The sequence below is a fragment of the Gouania willdenowi genome, chromosome 18 (genome assembly GCF_900634775.1).
Source record: "Gouania willdenowi chromosome 18, fGouWil2.1, whole genome shotgun sequence".
NCBI classification, from domain to species: domain Eukaryota; kingdom Metazoa; phylum Chordata; class Actinopteri; order Blenniiformes; family Gobiesocidae; genus Gouania; species Gouania willdenowi.
The window spans coordinates 1032152-1050547 of record NC_041061.1 but is presented as its reverse complement, the minus strand read 5'-3'; the positions used below and the strand labels follow the sequence as shown (position 1 = coordinate 1050547).

The 18396-nt window shown below is 40.3% G+C and overlaps 3 protein-coding genes across 5 annotated transcripts; all 3 read left to right on the top strand.

Annotated features, from left to right (window-relative positions):
* The first annotated feature begins 215 nt into the window (after positions 1-215).
* Positions 216-7388, top strand: LOC114480142 (palmitoyltransferase ZDHHC3). 2 transcript variants are annotated; one of them, XM_028474005.1, is made up of 9 exons: positions 216-348; positions 2208-2296; positions 2766-2839; positions 2936-3048; positions 4293-4354; positions 5032-5152; positions 5315-5387; positions 5456-5603; positions 5669-7388. In XM_028474005.1, the coding sequence occupies exons 1-9, from the start codon at positions 224-226 to the stop codon at positions 5758-5760; spliced, it is 897 nt and encodes a 298-aa protein (XP_028329806.1). In that variant the 5' UTR covers positions 216-223; the 3' UTR covers positions 5761-7388. The 2 variants fall into 2 exon arrangements, with proteins under 2 accessions (XP_028329806.1, XP_028329805.1); XM_028474004.1 differs by having other exon boundaries at positions 5456-7388.
* Positions 7389-8625: 1237 nt separating this feature from the next.
* Positions 8626-13167, top strand: LOC114480125 (zinc finger MYM-type protein 1-like). Its single transcript, XM_028473978.1, has 3 exons — positions 8626-10223; positions 11500-11605; positions 11870-13167. The coding sequence occupies exons 1-3, from the start codon at positions 8728-8730 to the stop codon at positions 12395-12397; spliced, it is 2130 nt and encodes a 709-aa protein (XP_028329779.1). The 5' UTR covers positions 8626-8727; the 3' UTR covers positions 12398-13167.
* A 2009-nt stretch (positions 13168-15176) lies between these two features.
* On the top strand, positions 15177-18097 carry LOC114480145 (type I phosphatidylinositol 4,5-bisphosphate 4-phosphatase-B-like). 2 transcript variants are annotated; one of them, XM_028474009.1, is made up of 7 exons: positions 15177-15393; positions 16558-16721; positions 16793-16899; positions 17080-17203; positions 17282-17334; positions 17443-17533; positions 17655-18097. In XM_028474009.1, the coding sequence occupies exons 1-7, from the start codon at positions 15348-15350 to the stop codon at positions 17796-17798; spliced, it is 729 nt and encodes a 242-aa protein (XP_028329810.1). In that variant the 5' UTR covers positions 15177-15347; the 3' UTR covers positions 17799-18097. The 2 variants fall into 2 exon arrangements, with proteins under 2 accessions (XP_028329810.1, XP_028329809.1); XM_028474008.1 differs by having other exon boundaries at positions 15182-15429.
* Positions 18098-18396: the final 299 nt, after the last annotated feature.

The following is an 18396-nucleotide window of genomic DNA, read 5'->3' as shown; positions in this document are numbered from 1 at the left end:
CAAAAAAAAAATTCAATAATAAGGGAAAAAAGTGAAATTACGAGAAAAAAGTCGTAACGTCATAAGAATTCAGACGAATGAACTAAATTAAATTAAAACAAATTAAATCTTCCCACGTTGATTAATTCACGCTATTAATGTCGTGATGTCTCTTTAAAATTACGTCACCAGAGTTCTAGTGACGTCAATGAAAACACACAAAAGGGGCGGGGCCTCTGAGAAGATGGCGGCCTTCCGCTGCAGGCGTGATCCGTGCGGCTTCGTGTGTCTGATTCTGACCTATTTCAGCGTGTTTTACGCGGACTACGTGGTTATTCAGTATGTCCTCCTCCCGGCCTACTCGGACAGGTCGGTGTTTGGTGATTTTTATTCCGGTTTATACTCAAAACTCCGATATTTTAGCCTCTGCTCCTGCTTCCATTCATTCTACAGCCCCACTTATATCTCCAAACCTTCTTAAAAGCAGATGTCCTGATCGTTACTGCTGTTAAGATACTTTTAAAGCACAAATGTGCAATTGATATGTTTGTCTGAGTTAATACAACATTTCCATTTGTTTACGCGCGGAGGCGTCAGAGCCGCATTTAAAGAGTCCAACGTAACGTAGCGAACTCCGCTTACAAATGTATGGTTTTTAGGTTCGTGTTAATCTTAAATAAAGATTTTCATTCTCATGACAGAAAAAAATAAATAAATATATATATATGTGTGTGTGTTATTTTAATTCAGCATTCATTCGAAATGCATAGTGTTTTTTTCTCGTTTGTTTGTTTTTTTACCATTTATTACTTAAATCTCAATCTAATCAAACACTGTTTATTAAGAAGCTTTATGCCTGTTTTTTTTTAATTTACCTTCACTTTTATGTGAGAAAAGTCGATTTATTGATCAAATCTGATTTTATTTCATTATGTGGATTAATTTTACTTCCGGATTATCAGTGTAACTTCCTGTCTGATAAACTAGTCAATACATAAAATGGAAATTGAGGCTTTGTGGTGTTTAACTGTGTGGTTTTGTGTGTTCCTGGCAGTGTGTGGTGGTGCACGGTTCACTACTTTCTTTGTGTTCATTCACAACAGACCCGTCGCCAGACCTCGGTCTTAGGGGGGCTGTAAAAAAAAAACATGACTGGGCATAATAATGATTATTATTAGCCAACTTTTTTTTTTCTTCTTCTTGTTCTTTTTTTTTTTTTTTTTTTTAGCATCACTGACACAATTCCGTAAAATGAGCTCAGATATAAACGGAGGCACTGATATGATTCATGGCACCAAGTAGGAGAACTTACCCTTTTTTTCTTTAATTTTTTTTAATTTTTTTTTTACTATTGGCTTTAAATAAAACGTTATACTACTATAGATGTTGCAGTTTATCCAGGATACACACACACACACACACAAACATATCCCCCTCTGACATGAATGGACACTTGCGCCCACCACATAAACCAACACTCCTGCGCGCACTGCACACACCGACATCATTGCGCGCACCGCTCACACCTACACTCCTGCATGCACCGCACACACCGACTTGCGCGCATACAACAACACTCTTGCGCGCACTGCACACACCGACACTTTTGCGCGCACCCACACACCGACACTCTTGCGAACACACAGACACACCGGCCCGCACCGCACACACCGACACTTTTGCGCGCACCGAACACACAGACACACCGGCGCGCACCGCACACACCGACACTTTTGCGCGCACCCACACACCGACACTCTTGCGCGCGTCGCGCTCACAGACACACCTGCGCGCACCGCACACACAGACACCCCTCTTCAGACCACTGTCTTTAGGGGGCTGTATAACCCATGGGTGGGCACAATTATTATCAGTGTACTTTTTTTTTTTTTTTGCATCAATGATGATAAATGATCCTCAACCTCTGGGTTCAGAGCAGCCAGTGGTCTACTGCATTAATAACACTGTAATACAACCTCTGAAACTCAAGCTTTTCACCTATTTCACCTTATGACTGCCCAACAACAGCTGTTTCCTCCTCTGTAAAGTCACGGAGGTTGTTGGACACTGAGAAAAGTTGATTTTTTTCATCAGATCTGGTTTTATTTCATTATGTGGAATAATTTTACTTCCTGATTATGGGCTTAACTTCCTGTCTGATAAATACAAATTGAGCAAATAAGAGGCTTTGTTGTGGTAAACTGTTTTGTTCTGTGTGTTCCTGGCAGTGTGTGGTCCACGCTGCACGGTTCAGTGTTCAACCTGATTTTGCTGCTGCTGCTCGCTTGTCACGCCAAGGCCGTCTTCTCTGACCCCGGTGAGTTATGGACCTCTTTCTGAGCAAGCTCTTCAAAATAAAAGTGGCAAAACCTTACACTCCAGCCCCAGAATGCTCTTAAACAAAGCTACACTTCAAAATAAAAGCCTGAACTGTGGTTTAGATCCAATAAAGCATAGTTTTTTACTGAATTAACATGAAGTGTAATTAAAAGAGAGAAATTCTATTAACTATATATACATTATCATGTACATACAATATATTTACAGCATACATTCCTTCACTGGTTACTCTTATTGGTTAATTTGCTGTAATGTGACCTCATCAGCTTAAATCTAAAATAACACAACACAAGTAAACAACGTGTTCTCCAGTTGTTTACACACAGTTTGTCAGTATTTGAAATTGTTTTTGTTTTGATGATTTTTGGAAAAAGTTAAAGTAAAATGAGCAAAACTGGCTCTTATTTTGAAAATCTGACTCTTATTCTGGAAAACTGACTACCCAGGAATGGTCCCTCTGCCAGACACAGCCATAGACTTCTCCGATCTGCGCTCGCAGTCGTCTCGGATGAGTGAGCGGGTGAGTGTAATGATGACATCATGCAGAGTTAGTTAACTAGTTGACTAGTTAAATCCACACAGGTTGGTAATGGTTAAAGTGGTTGTTTATGTTCAGGGCTGTGAGGGTTGGACGGTGTGCAGCCGCTGTGAGACCTATAGACCTCCCAGAGCGCACCACTGCCGCGTCTGTCAGAGGTGCATCCGCCGCATGGACCATCACTGCCCCTGGTAAAGAGAGACGGACCGTTCACCAACTAACCAGCTAATCCACTCATTGCCCATGGTCCTAACTGAACAGAGCACTAACCAACAGAATAACCACCACACAAGCCAATATACACCCAGCTAACCAAACTAGTACCTGAAGGTGGTTGAACACAGACATGAACATTGAAGAACAGTCATGTGGAGACAGGACCATCTATAAGGGGGAATAAAGGGTAGAGATTTTTGGGAATGATCCAAAAAATCATTAAAATGATGGTCCATTGTTCTATGAATCTGTGATAACCACATTTATTTATTCATCTGAATAATATCCACTGTTATCCAGGAAGTTTATTATTATTATAGTCATCTTAAAGATGGAAATTCTGGTTTTAATCACTAATAAAATGGGTTCAAAGTGACCAAAAATGTGGAAAAGGTGGTGAAATGGGATTTTAAAAACCACAGAAATTGGTTGAAAGTTGCAAATTAGAGTGGGAAAAAAAGACAACGTGTCAATATTGGCTGAAAAGTAGCAGAAATGAAGGGGTTGGGGTAATGTAATTTCAAAAGTAGGAACAATAAGTTTAAAATTCATCATGAAATATGGTGAAAACAGGTTAAAGTGACAATAATGGGTCAACATATGTGACATTAGGTGGAAAGGGTTTATAAGTGCAGAAAATGTCTTGAAAGTGAGTAATGTAGCAAAGATGCATTAAAAGGAGCAAAAATGTGGTAAGAAAAGGTGAAGAAAATAGGTTAAAATATGGCAAGTTTGTTGTAGTTGCAGAAAAACGATAAACTTAAAAATAGGATAAAATGACAAGGCTAACTGATTTACCAATCAAGTAACCAACCAACTAACTATGTAACCTTACATTTGTCTAACCAAACAACACAATAACCAACTGGCCAACTAATCAAGTAAGTAACTAATCACCCATGTTACTATGTAACTTGTAACCAATTAACTAAGCAGACAAAAAATATTCTAACCTAACTCTAATCAGTTAACCAACTAACCAGACTATTTGTTTTTCTCACGAATGATCCATAAAGTTACTATTAAACCATGCAAACAACCAAACAACTAACCAATCAACTGGTAAATCAAGTAATCAAAGAACCAGCTCGTCATTAATTTAACTAACCACCTAAATAGTTAATCAGTCCCCTGTTCCACCCAACAACCTGAACATTCCTGTATCCTACTAACCAACCATGTTTCTAACCAACTAACTAAGTCCCTTTTTCTCTTTGAGGATCAATAACTGTGTCGGTGAGCTGAACCAGAAGTTCTTCATCCAGTTCCTGTTCTACACCGGTGAGTTTAAAGGTCTGCAGGAGAAGTTTTGGATCTCTACCATGGTCAGGTCACCAGCAAGTGATGGTTTAGTTATCACCAACAGGTCAGAGGGTGGTAGCTAGATTAAACCCAGTTCACCATCATCTGACCAGTCTTTGGACCTTCATCCTCAGCTGTACGAGAAGTTATACTCCAGTTCAAAGGTGAGCAGGAGAAACTCCAGACCTTTAAATTGGTCAGGCCTTTACCAAAGAATGGTTTAGCTGGTTTTCAGTAGATATAGTTAAACTTACTTAAAAATCCTATGAGCAGACGTTGGATCTTTGTCTTTGGCTTTGATTATAAGTTCAATGTCGAGTTTCTGTTCTACACTGATGCCATAAAGGTCTGCAAGAGGAGATTCAAGAGGTTCTAGATCTCCAGCATGGTCCACGTCCAGGCTTGAACTTTACACAGTTAAAGTAAAGCTCTAGTGATATATGAACCTGAAATTCTGTTCTACGTCAGTGAGTTCAAAGGTCTGGGGAGAAGTTCTTGACCATCAACGTGTTCCTGACTGAGCTTCACTAAGTCAAAAATGGCGGGTATTTTCCGTTAAACTCAATTGACACAGATGTCGGACCAGGATGGATCGTTAAGGTTGAAGCTTTAGGAACTGTCCTGTGTTCTAACTGTGGTTCCTCTGGTGTGTGTAGGCATAGCCAGCCTGTACTCTATGGTGCTGGTGGTGTCGGCGTGGGTTTGGCGCATCAGGAACGAGAGAGAGAGCGACACAGAGAAGGAAGGCGATGAAATGCCCGGCAAGCACCTGATTGTGTGAGTGTCCGTCGGACAAATCTATCACTATTAATCATTTATTAATATTAATAAAGGCACACAGGGACGATCGTTGTATCGCCTTGAGAACATTTCCTTTGCATGTGGAGTGAATGATCTCTTGAACAAGCGTTGAGTTCACCTTCTGTCTTTGGTCCTCAGAGCTCATTACATCATCCTCCTGGTGGAGTCGGTGCTGTTCGGTGTCTTCGTCATGGTTATTTTCTATGACCAGGTGCGTACGGCCCACTAGAGATCACCTGATGTTCTACTACTCCTGGTAATCCATTGTGTTTCCTCCAGCTGGTCTCTATCATCACGGACGAGACACCGCTGGAGCAGATGAGGAACCGGCTCATGATCAAGGACAAAAGCTTGTCCTCTGCCACCTCGCTGCCGGCGCACACCCGCAAACCCAAGCTGGCACTGCTCCGGGAAGTCTTCGGAAGAGGTCGGTGCTTCCCACATGTCTATCACCTGCTGGTCCTGTTCCTCACACTGAATGTCAATCTTCAGGCTCGGTCTTCTGCTGGCTCCTCCCCTTGAATTCCAGCCCGCCGTCAGTTGGGGGAGTGATCTACTCCGCCTTGCCCGACTACGACGTGTGAAGGAGATCTGGATTGGAATTTGAGCTGGTGGATGTTTGTGAAGCACAGGCTCAAGAGACCTCCAACATCTTGATCCTCTCTGTCCTTGGAAGACTTGGAAGATCTCCTGAGGGAACCAGGGTTGAACAAAACCGTAAACCTCTGTTTCAGTCCTCTGAACTTCCTTTGAAATGTTTTTCTATTTGTCCTTCCTGACGACCTTAAGCTGGTCCTTAGCCAGCCAAGAGTCCTGGAACTTTCCTGGTTTTCCTTTAAAGGCAGCCAGTTTTTCAACAAACTTTATTTTAATTGTTCCTGGTAACTTTCTCCCTGGAACAATATTTGCCCCTGAGTCACTTTCCCAATTTGACAACCTGCTGACCCATATTGGCGCTCGCATCTCCTGTCAGGACACCAACTACGGGCGCTCTATTCCAGCAGAAGAGCACCTGTCCATCTGCCACTGCCTCCGGTTAGTGTTTTTTTTCTTTTCATTATTCTGAATATGTCACGGTTGGGGAATGCTCTTGATTGGTTGACGCGCCGCTATATGCCCCAAAAGTTCAACAATCCCAACTCTAGCGTCAGCCACGTTGGAGGCCCAGGCGCACGTCAAAAGTGTCCGCACGCAAAAAGCTTTAAAACGCGCCTAACTTCTTGCATCAACATCTAAAGACCTTCAGCAACTTACTAGTAGATGCTAGAAGCTCCTTGGCCATCCCTGGTTCTTCTTTAAAGGCAAACAAGAGAAAATCTAAATGTTTGATAAGTCTCCTGAAGCAGGTTTGTAAAACTTAGAATCAGTTGTTATCAACGATGATAAGAACTTAAAGTCCAGGTAACGATCTTTAAGATTGAAAAGTGATGGCAAAGTAATAAGTACCTGGAAATTTATATTAGGTGTTTTTACAGCATGTGACAAAGATCTGGAGCTTTAATGCTAGAAGGTGGACATTTGTGTCTGAATAAAAATTGGGTGTTGTCCTCCTCAATTATTGAATAACCTGGTCTCCTGAAGGAAGTTCTTAAACTATATTTGACTTTCCTTCCCCAACATCCAAGAACTTGAGAAAACTAGAGTTAGCTCAGATGTTTTCTATTCTACAAGTATTGGGCCATTTGCAGTTCTCCTCTAAAGATCACTGGGGAACTTTTAAACTTGTGAAAAGACCCAAAACAATAACCACTTCTCGTGTTCTGGGATTACTGGAGATCTGAGGGATTGACTGAGTTCTCTGTGGTTTTCTTTGTCTTATCCTAGCATGTTTGACGTGCTGCTAACAGACTCCTTCACTGAAAGGTGAAAGTTGTCAGTTTTCATCAGTGTTTAATAAAGGAACTCAAACAAAGGGAACCTTCCTGAAGTTAACATCTTTAAAAGTGGAATATTTGTGCTAAATGAATGTGTCCCTGATGAACTGCTACTGTTATGTTTCATGCACTGAATTCAATGAAGGAAAGTTGACTTCTTAATGGGACCAAGGTTTGAGAAACCTCACAGCTGCTGGAAACACTGGGGAACTCTGACTGGGAAAACTGGAATTCTTCCAGTGTTTTATTTCCTTGACCCTTTCAAAAAGCTGGAGGACTGAGTTTTTGCACTTTAGTTTTTTGGATCGACGAGTGAAGTTTGATTCTTTTCTCTTCTGAGCGACTGTATTTATTTATGTTTAATTTATTTATTTATATATTTATTCTGTGTTATTGTCGGTTTTCCTGCTGCTGGGAATAAAAGACGTTGTTGGAATGAAACCCTTGGTCTGTTGCTTTCAAACATTTTTGACTGTCAATTTAAAAAAAAAAACACTTGAATGGGATTTTAGTTTTATTTTAGTCATCAGATTGCTTTTTAGTGTTGTTTTAGTCAACTACACGGACAAAAAACACAAAAGAGGGTTACATTTGGCATCTTTAACTTTTCCTGATTCTTTAGAGGAACCAATCGCAGCACAAGTTGTCATTTTGACAGAAAAAGCTGCTAAATGATCTAAAAACTCAAATCATTATTATTGTTATTATTATTATTAAATTACCAATTGAGGTTTTTTGTTAAACTATAAATTCCTTGGTCGGCTTAAGTTTCCTGTTCCACCAAAAGAATTCGCTGCTGTTTTGGATGCCATATTAAATTCAGCTGCTGAAAGGGGGACGTACTATTCATAGACCATTATTCCACAAAAGTGCTGGAATTTTCACTGGCAACATTAATGCATCGAACCACATACCATCCCTAACAAATATCTCTGGACACTGAAACCCTGCTCCACGCCGCTCAGTCCTTTTGGAACAATCAATAAACTGGAGAAAAGCCTGGACCATTGCAGAAAAAACGTGTGTGAGAAATACAGTTGAAGAAGTGCATTTTAAAATAATTCCAAATAATTACCCAAAAAAAAAACAAAAAAAAAAACACTCCAATGGTTTGAATAGAATAGAATAACCCAAATAGAATCGATTACTCACCGACTGTTTGACTGCTCATTTTCTAACGCTTTTTGGAAGGATATTCAAGAATATATATCAATGAAAATAAATAAACCTATAATTATCCATGCTCAAGACATTTTTTAATATGTTAGTGGTCGTAGTGGGGGAAAAATCATTTATTATTCAGTTAATCATTATTTTGGGTAAATTCCATATTCATTGTATGAAATGGACCGGAAATTAAAAAAAAAAAAAAAAAACTTTAATTGTTTTGAGAATGAACTGCGTCATTACCTGGACACAATACGTCAACAGCAAACTGCAAGAACTATACATATATATATATATTTAATGATTGTTGTTGTTGTATAGTATATGAAGATAGAACCTTCTTTCTAATCTGATGCTCAATGGCCCAACGGCCCAAGCCATGTGTGCTTGTGTGAAAACACAGGACCTGTGGAGGGCAGCAATGCGCCTTTGATGCGTCAAGAAGAAGAAGAAGAAGAAGAAGAAGAAGTAGAAGAAGAAGAATGTTGAATCCAGTTGTGTTTACTATCAATGATGGAGGGCTGCGGTGAAACTATTCGGTTTCTTCTTCAAAATCCATTTGAGAGGAGAACATTGGTGGAAAAACTTCAGATAAAACATCGAGGCCCAGATCAGCCAAACATCAAGATAAGCCAACCAGCCAGCAAGAAAGGTAAAGTTTATACCAGAGGCTTCTCTATAAACTGGTACCACAGGAAGGCGTGGCTAGCTGGATGTAGCCATGTCAATGCTTTGTATTGCTTCCCGTGTTTGCTCTTCAAAACCACTGGGACAGACACGGCATGGACGGACACAGGAGTAAGAGACATGAAGCATTTATCTGAGATGATAAAGAAGCACGAGAGCACGAGGACACACATGGAGAACACGGTCAAGCTAACGATGCTAGGCAGAGCTAGCATCGCGACGCAGCTGGATGAGAACCACAGGCTGGGTGTGAGGAAGCACAATGAAGAGGTGGACAGGAACCGCCACGTTTTGTCTAAGATAATCGATTGTAGTATTAAATTCTGCGGGGCGTTTGAGCTAGCTTTTGAGCCGGAGTCCTCAGACGACCCCGGTGTGTTTAGGGGCCTCGTGGATCTGGACGCAACGCTTGACACCGTCCTGGAGGAGCACCTGAAGACATCTACGGGGTTCAAAGGTTCCTCAAAGAACGTGCAGAACGAACTGCTGGACTGCATGTTGTCAGTACTCAAGACCCACATTATAGAGGAAGTAAAAAGTGCGGATTGTTTTGCTCTTCAGGCTGATGAGACAACTGACATTTCCACCCGCTGTCAGTTGGCGCTGGTGCTAAGATACATTGACACTTGTCACAACATTCAAGAGCGTTTTTTTGAGTTCATCCCACTTGAGAATGCTGCTGCTGACACCATCTCCACTGCTCTGCTGGAGAGGCTGAGCATCATCATCCCTCCTGGACAGGAGAGTCGGCTGATCGCCCAGGCCTATGATGGGGCTCCAGTGATGAGGGGGTCCACAGGTGGAGTGCAGCAGAAGGTAAAGGATGTCTACGCAGGCGCACACTACGTTCACTGCTATGCCCATCAGCTCAACCTCATTATGCAGCAGGCAACATCACACATCCCCAGAGTCAGGGTTTTTTTTTCAGACCTTGGTGGATTTGCTGCGTTCTTCTCCCGCTCATTCAAAGGAACCACTGTGCTTGACCAAATTGTGGCTCATAGACTTCCAGAAACTTCAGCGAGCAGATGGAACTTTGATAGCCATGCTGTTAACACAGTGTTTGACCACAAGGATGACCTCATCCAGTGTTTCCAATGGATCAGAGACTCTGGTGGCTTTGATCCAGTCACTGTCAGAGAGGCAGGGGCCTTAGTGAGAACGCTGGAGGAAGAAGATTTCTGCTTTCTCCTGGCCTTGTTTCACAACATCCTGCCACATGTGGACATGCTATTTAACCAGCTGCAGAAGAGGAACATCGACTCGGTCTACATCACAGGAGTCATCCAAACGTTCACCAACAGCATGCAAAAGATCAGGTGAATAATTATTTATCATTATTGTAATAAAAGTCTCCAGTATGTTAGGACTCAACTTTGTTCTTTTCCTCTTGTTGTGTACACTAGTTAAAATCACTACTACTCTGTTATTCTGAAATTTCAGTAGCTATAATCTGTGGATGTGTACGCATCGACGCTCGTAGCACAATTTTTGATTTGGGGCCCCCAATTTATGGGAACATAGTCTTGTGCAGAGCTTTAAATTAACTTTTTAGATCACCAGCCAGCATGGCTAGTAGATTCTTAAAGTTGTCCACCAGCCAAACTTAAGCGTTTGTTTTTTGAATAGTTTGTAAAAAAAAAAAAAAAAAAATTATAACATTGTTTTTAAATTAAATCTATATATTTTTACAAAAAAAAAAAAAAACCTTTATATTAAAAACAATGTTGTAGCAATGCTTAAAAGGTGCAATATGGAACTTTGGGTGTGTCGGAGAATTAAACCTTTTTATAGAGTATATCCCCACAAACTTTGATGAAAATTGGATCCCTGGAACACTGTTTGCAGTTAGAAAAAATAGAACTAATCAAGTACTAACTTCTTTTCAGATCCTTTTTTAATCTTCATTTACCGCTGAGTCGGCAGCAGCCTTCCTTTTTTGCAGTTTAGGTTTTTCAACACCTGATAAATATCTCTACGTTTGTTAATTTTTTTCCCTAACTAATTGTACATCATCATTCTGTCTGACTCCTCCGATAACGGACCAAAACAGTTACGCTAACGTAAGCATGTAGCCATTTGTTGAATGACACATCACGACATAGTGTTCATGGGAAATGTAGGATTAGTACAACCAGCAGGGTTGCCAGATAAACATTACATTTTAAAGTCTAAACACACACTAAAACCTTCAAATTTCTTGGTGGAAAAACAGTGTAATTTGGCAACAGTGTTGCAACCTTGTTTCTGCAGCCTGTCGATTCAAACAGACGCAGTAGTTTTTGTTTCGTTCTTCACCAGCCAAACTGGCTAGTACAATGTTACCCACCAAGAGTCATTTTTACCTGGTTTTGTCAGGTGATAATTTAAAGCCCTGGTCGTGTGATATATTGTTTCAAAGGCGTACTAATCGATTAGGGGCTCACCCCCTTTTTTCGGAGACCTTCTTTTACTTGGTGGAATTGTGTCATTTGACTGAATTCTCGAGAATGTGTCAAGAACTATTCAGTGCGGAGACGTTCCACGGGCCTGGCTGTATTTCATTCCAGCTTGTTGAGAGAGTATTTGTGGATGCTAACCTGTGTTTATGATTAGGGACTCCATTCCTTCAGTGAAAGAGGAAAACGACGCATCTGCGCAGCAGCACTCCACAAAGTGGAGGACATTTGGACAGGCAGAACAGCAGCAGTTGGCTTTAGAGGTAAGCTACAATATTACAGTTTTGTTTACAACACATCCAGTAGGTGTTTTTACCTTACCCTACCTTTTGATTTATTTATATGCTATATTTCTCTGTCTGTTGTCCTCAGCTCCTGTGTAATAGTAGTTATGTTTTGATTATGTTATATTCTAATAACTGTGCAGCTACTGAGTTAGGCAGACACTGATCTTATCTTGTAAGAGAATACTGCTGACATTATTTACTGTGTACTTACCTTTTTTTTTATTATTTATCATGTCACAGGTGTGTGATACCATTCTGAGCCATGCCAAAGAGCGGTTCTCATTCACCAACCACCTCATCAGTGCCACTCTGCTACATGGAGACTTGTTTGTGCAACACACTGCACAGTTCCCAGATGCAGCGCTGCAGACTACCTTGGAGGCCTACCCCATGTTGAACAAAGCCAAGCTAAAAACAGAGCTTTCCCTCATCTATGACCATGACGAGTTCAAGGCCTGCACTGGTGCACTGACTCTTTTCCAGTTTTTCATGGAGAACAATCTTCAGGGCACGTTCACTGAGACTGTAAATCTCCTTAAGATTCTCATCACCACACCCATGACAACGGCAGAATCAGAAAGATGCTTCTCTACTTTAAAGCGAATCAAAACTTTCCTGAGGAACACCATGACGCAGGATCGCCTGAATGCTCTGGCCATGCTCTCCATGGAGAAAAAACTGGTCAGAAAAATTCCTGACTTCAGTACAAAGGTCATTGAGCGCTTTGTCACACAGAAAGACAGAAGGGCCAAATTCCAGTACAAATAAGACACACAGACGTGGTCAAAAATGATGGTACCCTTAACTTAATCCTAATGTAATATTTTGTTGCACAATGTTGTTGTTGAGCCAATCATTGCGGTCAGGTGATTTAAGGGTACCAACATTTTTCTCCTGGCCAGTTTTATATTCATACAAAGGAGGAGTACTGTCTGTCTGTGCACACACATTCATTCCCTTAACCAGATGACCTATTTACCACTAATGCACTGTTTCATGTGCTCAGCTGTATATAAACGCGTAGTAAATAAAGTGATTTATTACCAAAATGCTGGTTGTAATGTTTTTGTGCAAAAATGCCTCAAGTTATTAATATTAGAATTTAATAATAATTTCACAGAGCACTGATATCCTGCCATTTCTGTTAACTTGTATCGGAATGGTTATTGAAACTGACTTTTGACTTGATATGGCACAGCCCCCACTAGAGTATTTTTCACTGGGCATCACAGTACATTAATGGTGCTTCCTAATCTAAATATGTGGGGAGACGCACTGACGCAGTGTGAAAGGATTCAAAATGTATTTATTCAACATCATGATAACAAAATGCACAAATCAAAAACACAGGTATGATAGTTTGATAGAAGCTTTATTGTCATTGCACTGGTACAGCATTCAATTCATGAATCTAAAAATAAGGCTTAATTGTTCTTATACTTATTAAAATGTATAAAATCAATGTTTCAAAAGTCCCACATTTTAACACAAGTCGGATTTTATGATTAACATTAGTTTTTTTAAATGTATAATTTACTGCAACATTACGACAGCAACACAGTGACGTGGTTGCCGCTGAACTCTGCAGATGCGTGTCATGCTTGTAACAACTTTCAACAACATGGGGAAATGTAAATTTAACGAAAATTGCCTGTTCAACGAAGATTTTTCTTAATGGTTTTTGTTGTGGTTTTATAGATTTCTGGCTATTTTTGTAGTCATTTTGTTTTGTTTTTTGGACTTATTTTGATTATCTGTTTTTTTTTTTTTTTTTGGTCTTGTGTGTTTACCTTGGGAGACACCAGTTGCACGTCTGAACTAGACACTAGAAATAATTTACCCTAACACTATGCAATTGTTTTTTTTGTTTTTTTTTTACTGTGAAGTTGGTCTTAAATTTAATTTCAATGGCAATAAAAAGTCTTGAACTTGATTTGATTAAAGCTGTAGGAACCCTGTAATAGATACAACAACAAAATGTCTTTGGCAGTATTTTCAATAGGGAAACGCTTGAAATGATGTAAAAAAAATTATGCATTTGTAGCTTCAAACAATTAGATTGTATTCATCAGAGAAGCAGGTTGGTTGTGAAAGAATGTTGATAGTGTGGAAATATTTACAGGTTGGTTACAGTTGACGCAAAGTTGTCCAGAGGAAGTTTAAAAAAGGATATTTTATTCTCGTATCATAGCAAGGTGAGCGTATAGGTTCACAGCTATATGATGCATGTATGATACATACACACTGTGACGGATCCATTGTGGTGCGTCTCTTTAGGATAGTAGCTTGTCATAGTCCCTGAATGCCCGGACCCTACAGACCACTATCAACAAACTGGGAAACATCCTGATGCCGTCGGGCTGTTGTACACACTGAGTGTACGTATACGAACACATGTGGCCAGTAGGGCTGATTCTAAACAAAATGATATTTTTGTGACATGAAGCATTCCAATCCTCTCTATGTTGTCCTTGTTTGATTAAACAGAGAATTTCCAACATGTCATCAGGCCTGAAAGACCAGTTAGCAACTTTACCTTTGATTACGTCATAGAGTTTTGACAGTTTATACTTCCATCTTCTTTTAGTTTGATGATAGACCTCACAACTTCTATTAAAGTGAACCATACTCATACAGTGTAATCATGCATAAGGATGATATTGGTGGTACGAATAATGTGGATTCTCCAATTGGTGCCCAATGGCTATAACCTTTGACTGAGTGTTTCAGTCAGTTGTTCCCAGGCCTGAAAAACAGGTTAGCATCTTTGACTCTGTGCCACGTCAATGTGTTATAATGTATGTAAGTATAAATATAAAATAGTATATGTATTAGTCTAGGGTTAAACATGTTGTCTTCAATGATGAGGAAGAAATCCACATGTGAAGGAATTTCAAAACCAGCAATTTTACATGGAATACCAAAAGGGTTTAGCATTTTTCTTAAACGAAGTTGAAGGGATTGTAGCTCACATTTTATAAAAGTAGATTTTATTGGAAGATATTTGATGTTCCACCTTCTTTGTACTACTCTAAGTGCATCAGATACGTCTAAAATCAGAAAATTAGTATTTATTTGTGATGTCCATTTAGTTTATTTTATTGGATTTTGCATTTGTTAATGGTGAAAAATGGGGGTAGGACTTGACAAGCCTAGACTTCTTCCTGAATGTGTCATGTGTATTATATTGAAATAGGCTTTTATTTTATTTTATAGAGATTACTGTTGAGATGTGTTAATTTGTTTTCATTTAATTTTTATTTTACATGTTCGTTCGAATTGAATAAAATGAATACATATTTATGTTCAAAATAAATAAATGTATCATTTTATTTAGTATTTTTTTAAAACAGTACAACAATAATGTGAACAAAGTTGACTTCTTTTCTTTTTTGCTGCTGGTTACTTCCGTGTTTACCTTACCTTAGTGGCGCCGAAAAAGAACAGCGCTTTGCTCATTGGCCAGAATGAATGACAATCAAACGTTTACTCTCGCAGACGACACGCCTATTTAATTACACCCCGCCTCTTGGCCAATAATTCCACCATGTGTCCTGCCCGCCCATTCGGAGCTCGTTGATTGGCTGGCCGGGCTGCCACTCAGCCCCGTGACTCACATCAGTCTTGTGAGCTGTCGGGTTAACTTCTGACTTCCTGGAGTTCCTACCGGGAGTTCTGGAACTTTTTACCCGACCAGGAGCGCTCTGTGGTCGGCCAAATGGAGGACAGTGAACGGTCTCCGCTGTTGTCTGAGCAACGCGATGGTAACAACGGCGTTAATCCACCCAACCAGCAATACGGTGAGTTAATAATAACATATTAACTCACCGTATTGCTGGCATAAGTGATAATAACGATTAAATTAGAGTTGTATCGACTAATGGGTCACACCCACTTCCTGCCGTGCGTGTTTGTGCGCGAGACACTGCTTTCGTTTTACAGTAAATCAGTTTTTATTTTGAACTGAACGCCGTCCTGTCACAACCTCAACACTAGAGGGCAGTAAAGTAATACGTTACTTTTTCTTCAACTCATACAACATTTTGGTATTTTTAAGGACTTTAAATTACATTTATTTAGACTTCGAGGATAGAAACTGAATTTTTTTTCATAGTTCAGTTTAATTTTTTTGGTCAGAGATTTTTTTCCAATCAAAAAATAGTGTAAAAAAAAAAAGTGAGTGGTTATTTAATTTTCATTAGAAAGTTTAAATTGAAGTCATTTTATTAATTAGTGTTGAGAAAGGATAGTTAAAATTTTGAAAACCTGTTCATTGAAGTTCAGTTTCGAACAACAAAAAATGTTTTCAAAGTAAGAGCATGTATTTTCTCTCTCATTAAAAAGGAATTAAGTGTATTTTTTAAGTGTAGTTTAGTGTGTTGATGTGAGTCATTTCATATATTTTCATTGATTATTTCTGTGTCATTTTGTGTATTTTGTTGTCTTGTGTGGTTTTGGAGTCACATCATTTTTTTCGTTCTGTAATTCTTTGAATTTGTATTGTATTCTTTGGGAATTTTTAAGTCGTGTGTATTTTAGTCGTTGTCACTCAATTTATTTTTGTACGTTTTTCTGTCAATTTTGTGTATTCTTCATTTTGTGTATTTTTGTTGTCATTTTTCTGTATTTTCCTGTCCTTGTCTATTTCTCAGTCCTTTTTGTGTATTTTTATTTTATTTTTGTGTCATTTTCTCTCCTTTTGTGTATTTTGCTGTCATTTTCTTCTGTATTCTTCAGTAATTTCTGCATATTTTTCTGTCCATTCGTGTATTTTTTTCCTTTTTTGTGGTTTTTTTTTTTTTTTTGTTCTTTTTCATTTTGTGTGTTTGTTTTCAGGGGCAGCACAAAATCAGATTTGGTGCACCATTGTGTTGCCATGTCTGTTCTGTTGGTGTCTTTAGACTTCAAGGCGTTTGCTTCTCTTTCAGGCTTCGTGGCGTATGGCGAGGCTCCGCCCCCCTACGCTGAGGCGTACAGCCCGGACAGCCACGGTGCTCTGGTCATCACCTGCAGAGTGTGTCAGAGCCCCGTCTCTGTGGAGGGGAAGCTCCACCAGCACGTGGTGAAGTGCAACGTGTGTAAGGAAGCCACGGTGAGGAGGACTTCCTGTCTGTCTGTCCCTCCTTCCTGTTCCGCCTCTGATTCTCGTTTTTCTCTCTGCAGCCCATTCAGAACCCGCCGCAGGGGAAGAAGTACATACGCTGCTCCTGTAACTGTCTGTTGATCTGTAAGGACAGCTCGCAGAGGATCTCCTGCCCCAGACCCTTATGGTGAGAACAATCTATGACCTTTCAAAATAAAAGCTCTGTAATCTGACACAGACTTACATAGAGTAGACACAGAGACAGACGCACACGGAGCAACGGAAGCACACAGAGCGACTGTGAGACAGACGCATACAGATGAAACAGGTTGACAGACGCTGACTCTGCTGTTCATGTCTCTGTCAGTAAACGCGTCATCGACCTGAGGCCACTCCACTGTGACAGAGAGAGTCCTCAGCAGCAGCAGCAGCATCAGTATCAGCCAATCGGTGTCCACGTCGTCTGTGGACACTGCAGACAAACGTTTCTGGTAACGCACACACGCATAACACACACATACACTGCAGAATGTATGTTTGCTCCTGACCCGAGTGTGTTTCCTCTACAGTGGAGCGAGATCTCAGACAGGACTTTGGCTCGATGTCCACACTGTCGAAAAGTGTGAGTGTGGAGGGGTTTTATTCTGAAGGGGCTTCCTGTTTTACAGGCCAATTGTGTGTTAAAGTTACATCACGAGAGTTAATGATGATGTTCTGTTTGGATTTTCAGCTCCTCCACCAGTCGCCGCTATCCCAGGAGGCGGAGCCTGTTGTGTTTCCTGCTGTTTATCGTCCTCGTTGCTCTCACCGCAGGACTGTTGGTGTGTGAACTTATCTTTAACATTTACATTGTTCTGTTTCACAGACGCATAAACAATAGATCTGCTCTTGTCCTTGTATTAAACATGTGGTTCTGGTTCTGGTCTTGGTCCCGTCTCTCAGGCGGGTACCTGGTCCCCTGCTCAGCGTCTCAAAGGCATCTACGTGGTGTGGCTGGTGGCCATTGTGGTGACGTTGGTGATCCTGGCTCGGGCTGTGTACTGGAGGTGTCTGAAGATCAGCCCCCCCGTTACCAGCAGGGTGTGAGAATCCTGGGAAACCACACAAGACGCTTTTAATCCTTTTATATTTGTCTTTGTCCGCACACATGTGTGTTTACAGCCTTGAGTTTAAAAGCTGCTGCTGCTGATTCTAAATGAGACTCTAATGGTTTGTGACTGTGAACCATGTCGCACTTTGTCCCTGTTCCACTACGTTTGTGTGTCTTTACCTGTGATCAAAGTAAGACGTGTCAGATTCATTCCTGGATTTTCTTTTGACCAAAAATGTTTTAATTAAAAATGTAATAAAATGAGATTAAACTTTTTAAATGTCACGTTTCCTGAGCTTGGAATCGTCTCAGTTCATCGGGAATGTTCAGGAATTTAATTTTGGATAATATGGCAAGGTTTTACTTTGATCTCCTGACATTTTCGACTGTCAACTGTCAGTGTTCCTAAATCTACCATGGTAACTTAAGCTGAACGACTTGGCTGGTCGGGAGCAGGTTTTGTTCTGGCTAGGATTTTGGCGAGTGCTAAAGTTCCGCCTCCTGACCAATCAGTTCTCTTAGAAAGGGAGCTGTCCAGTAAAATGTTGATGTGTGAACATGTCACTGTGTGAATCTGATGTGATGCTGACAGGA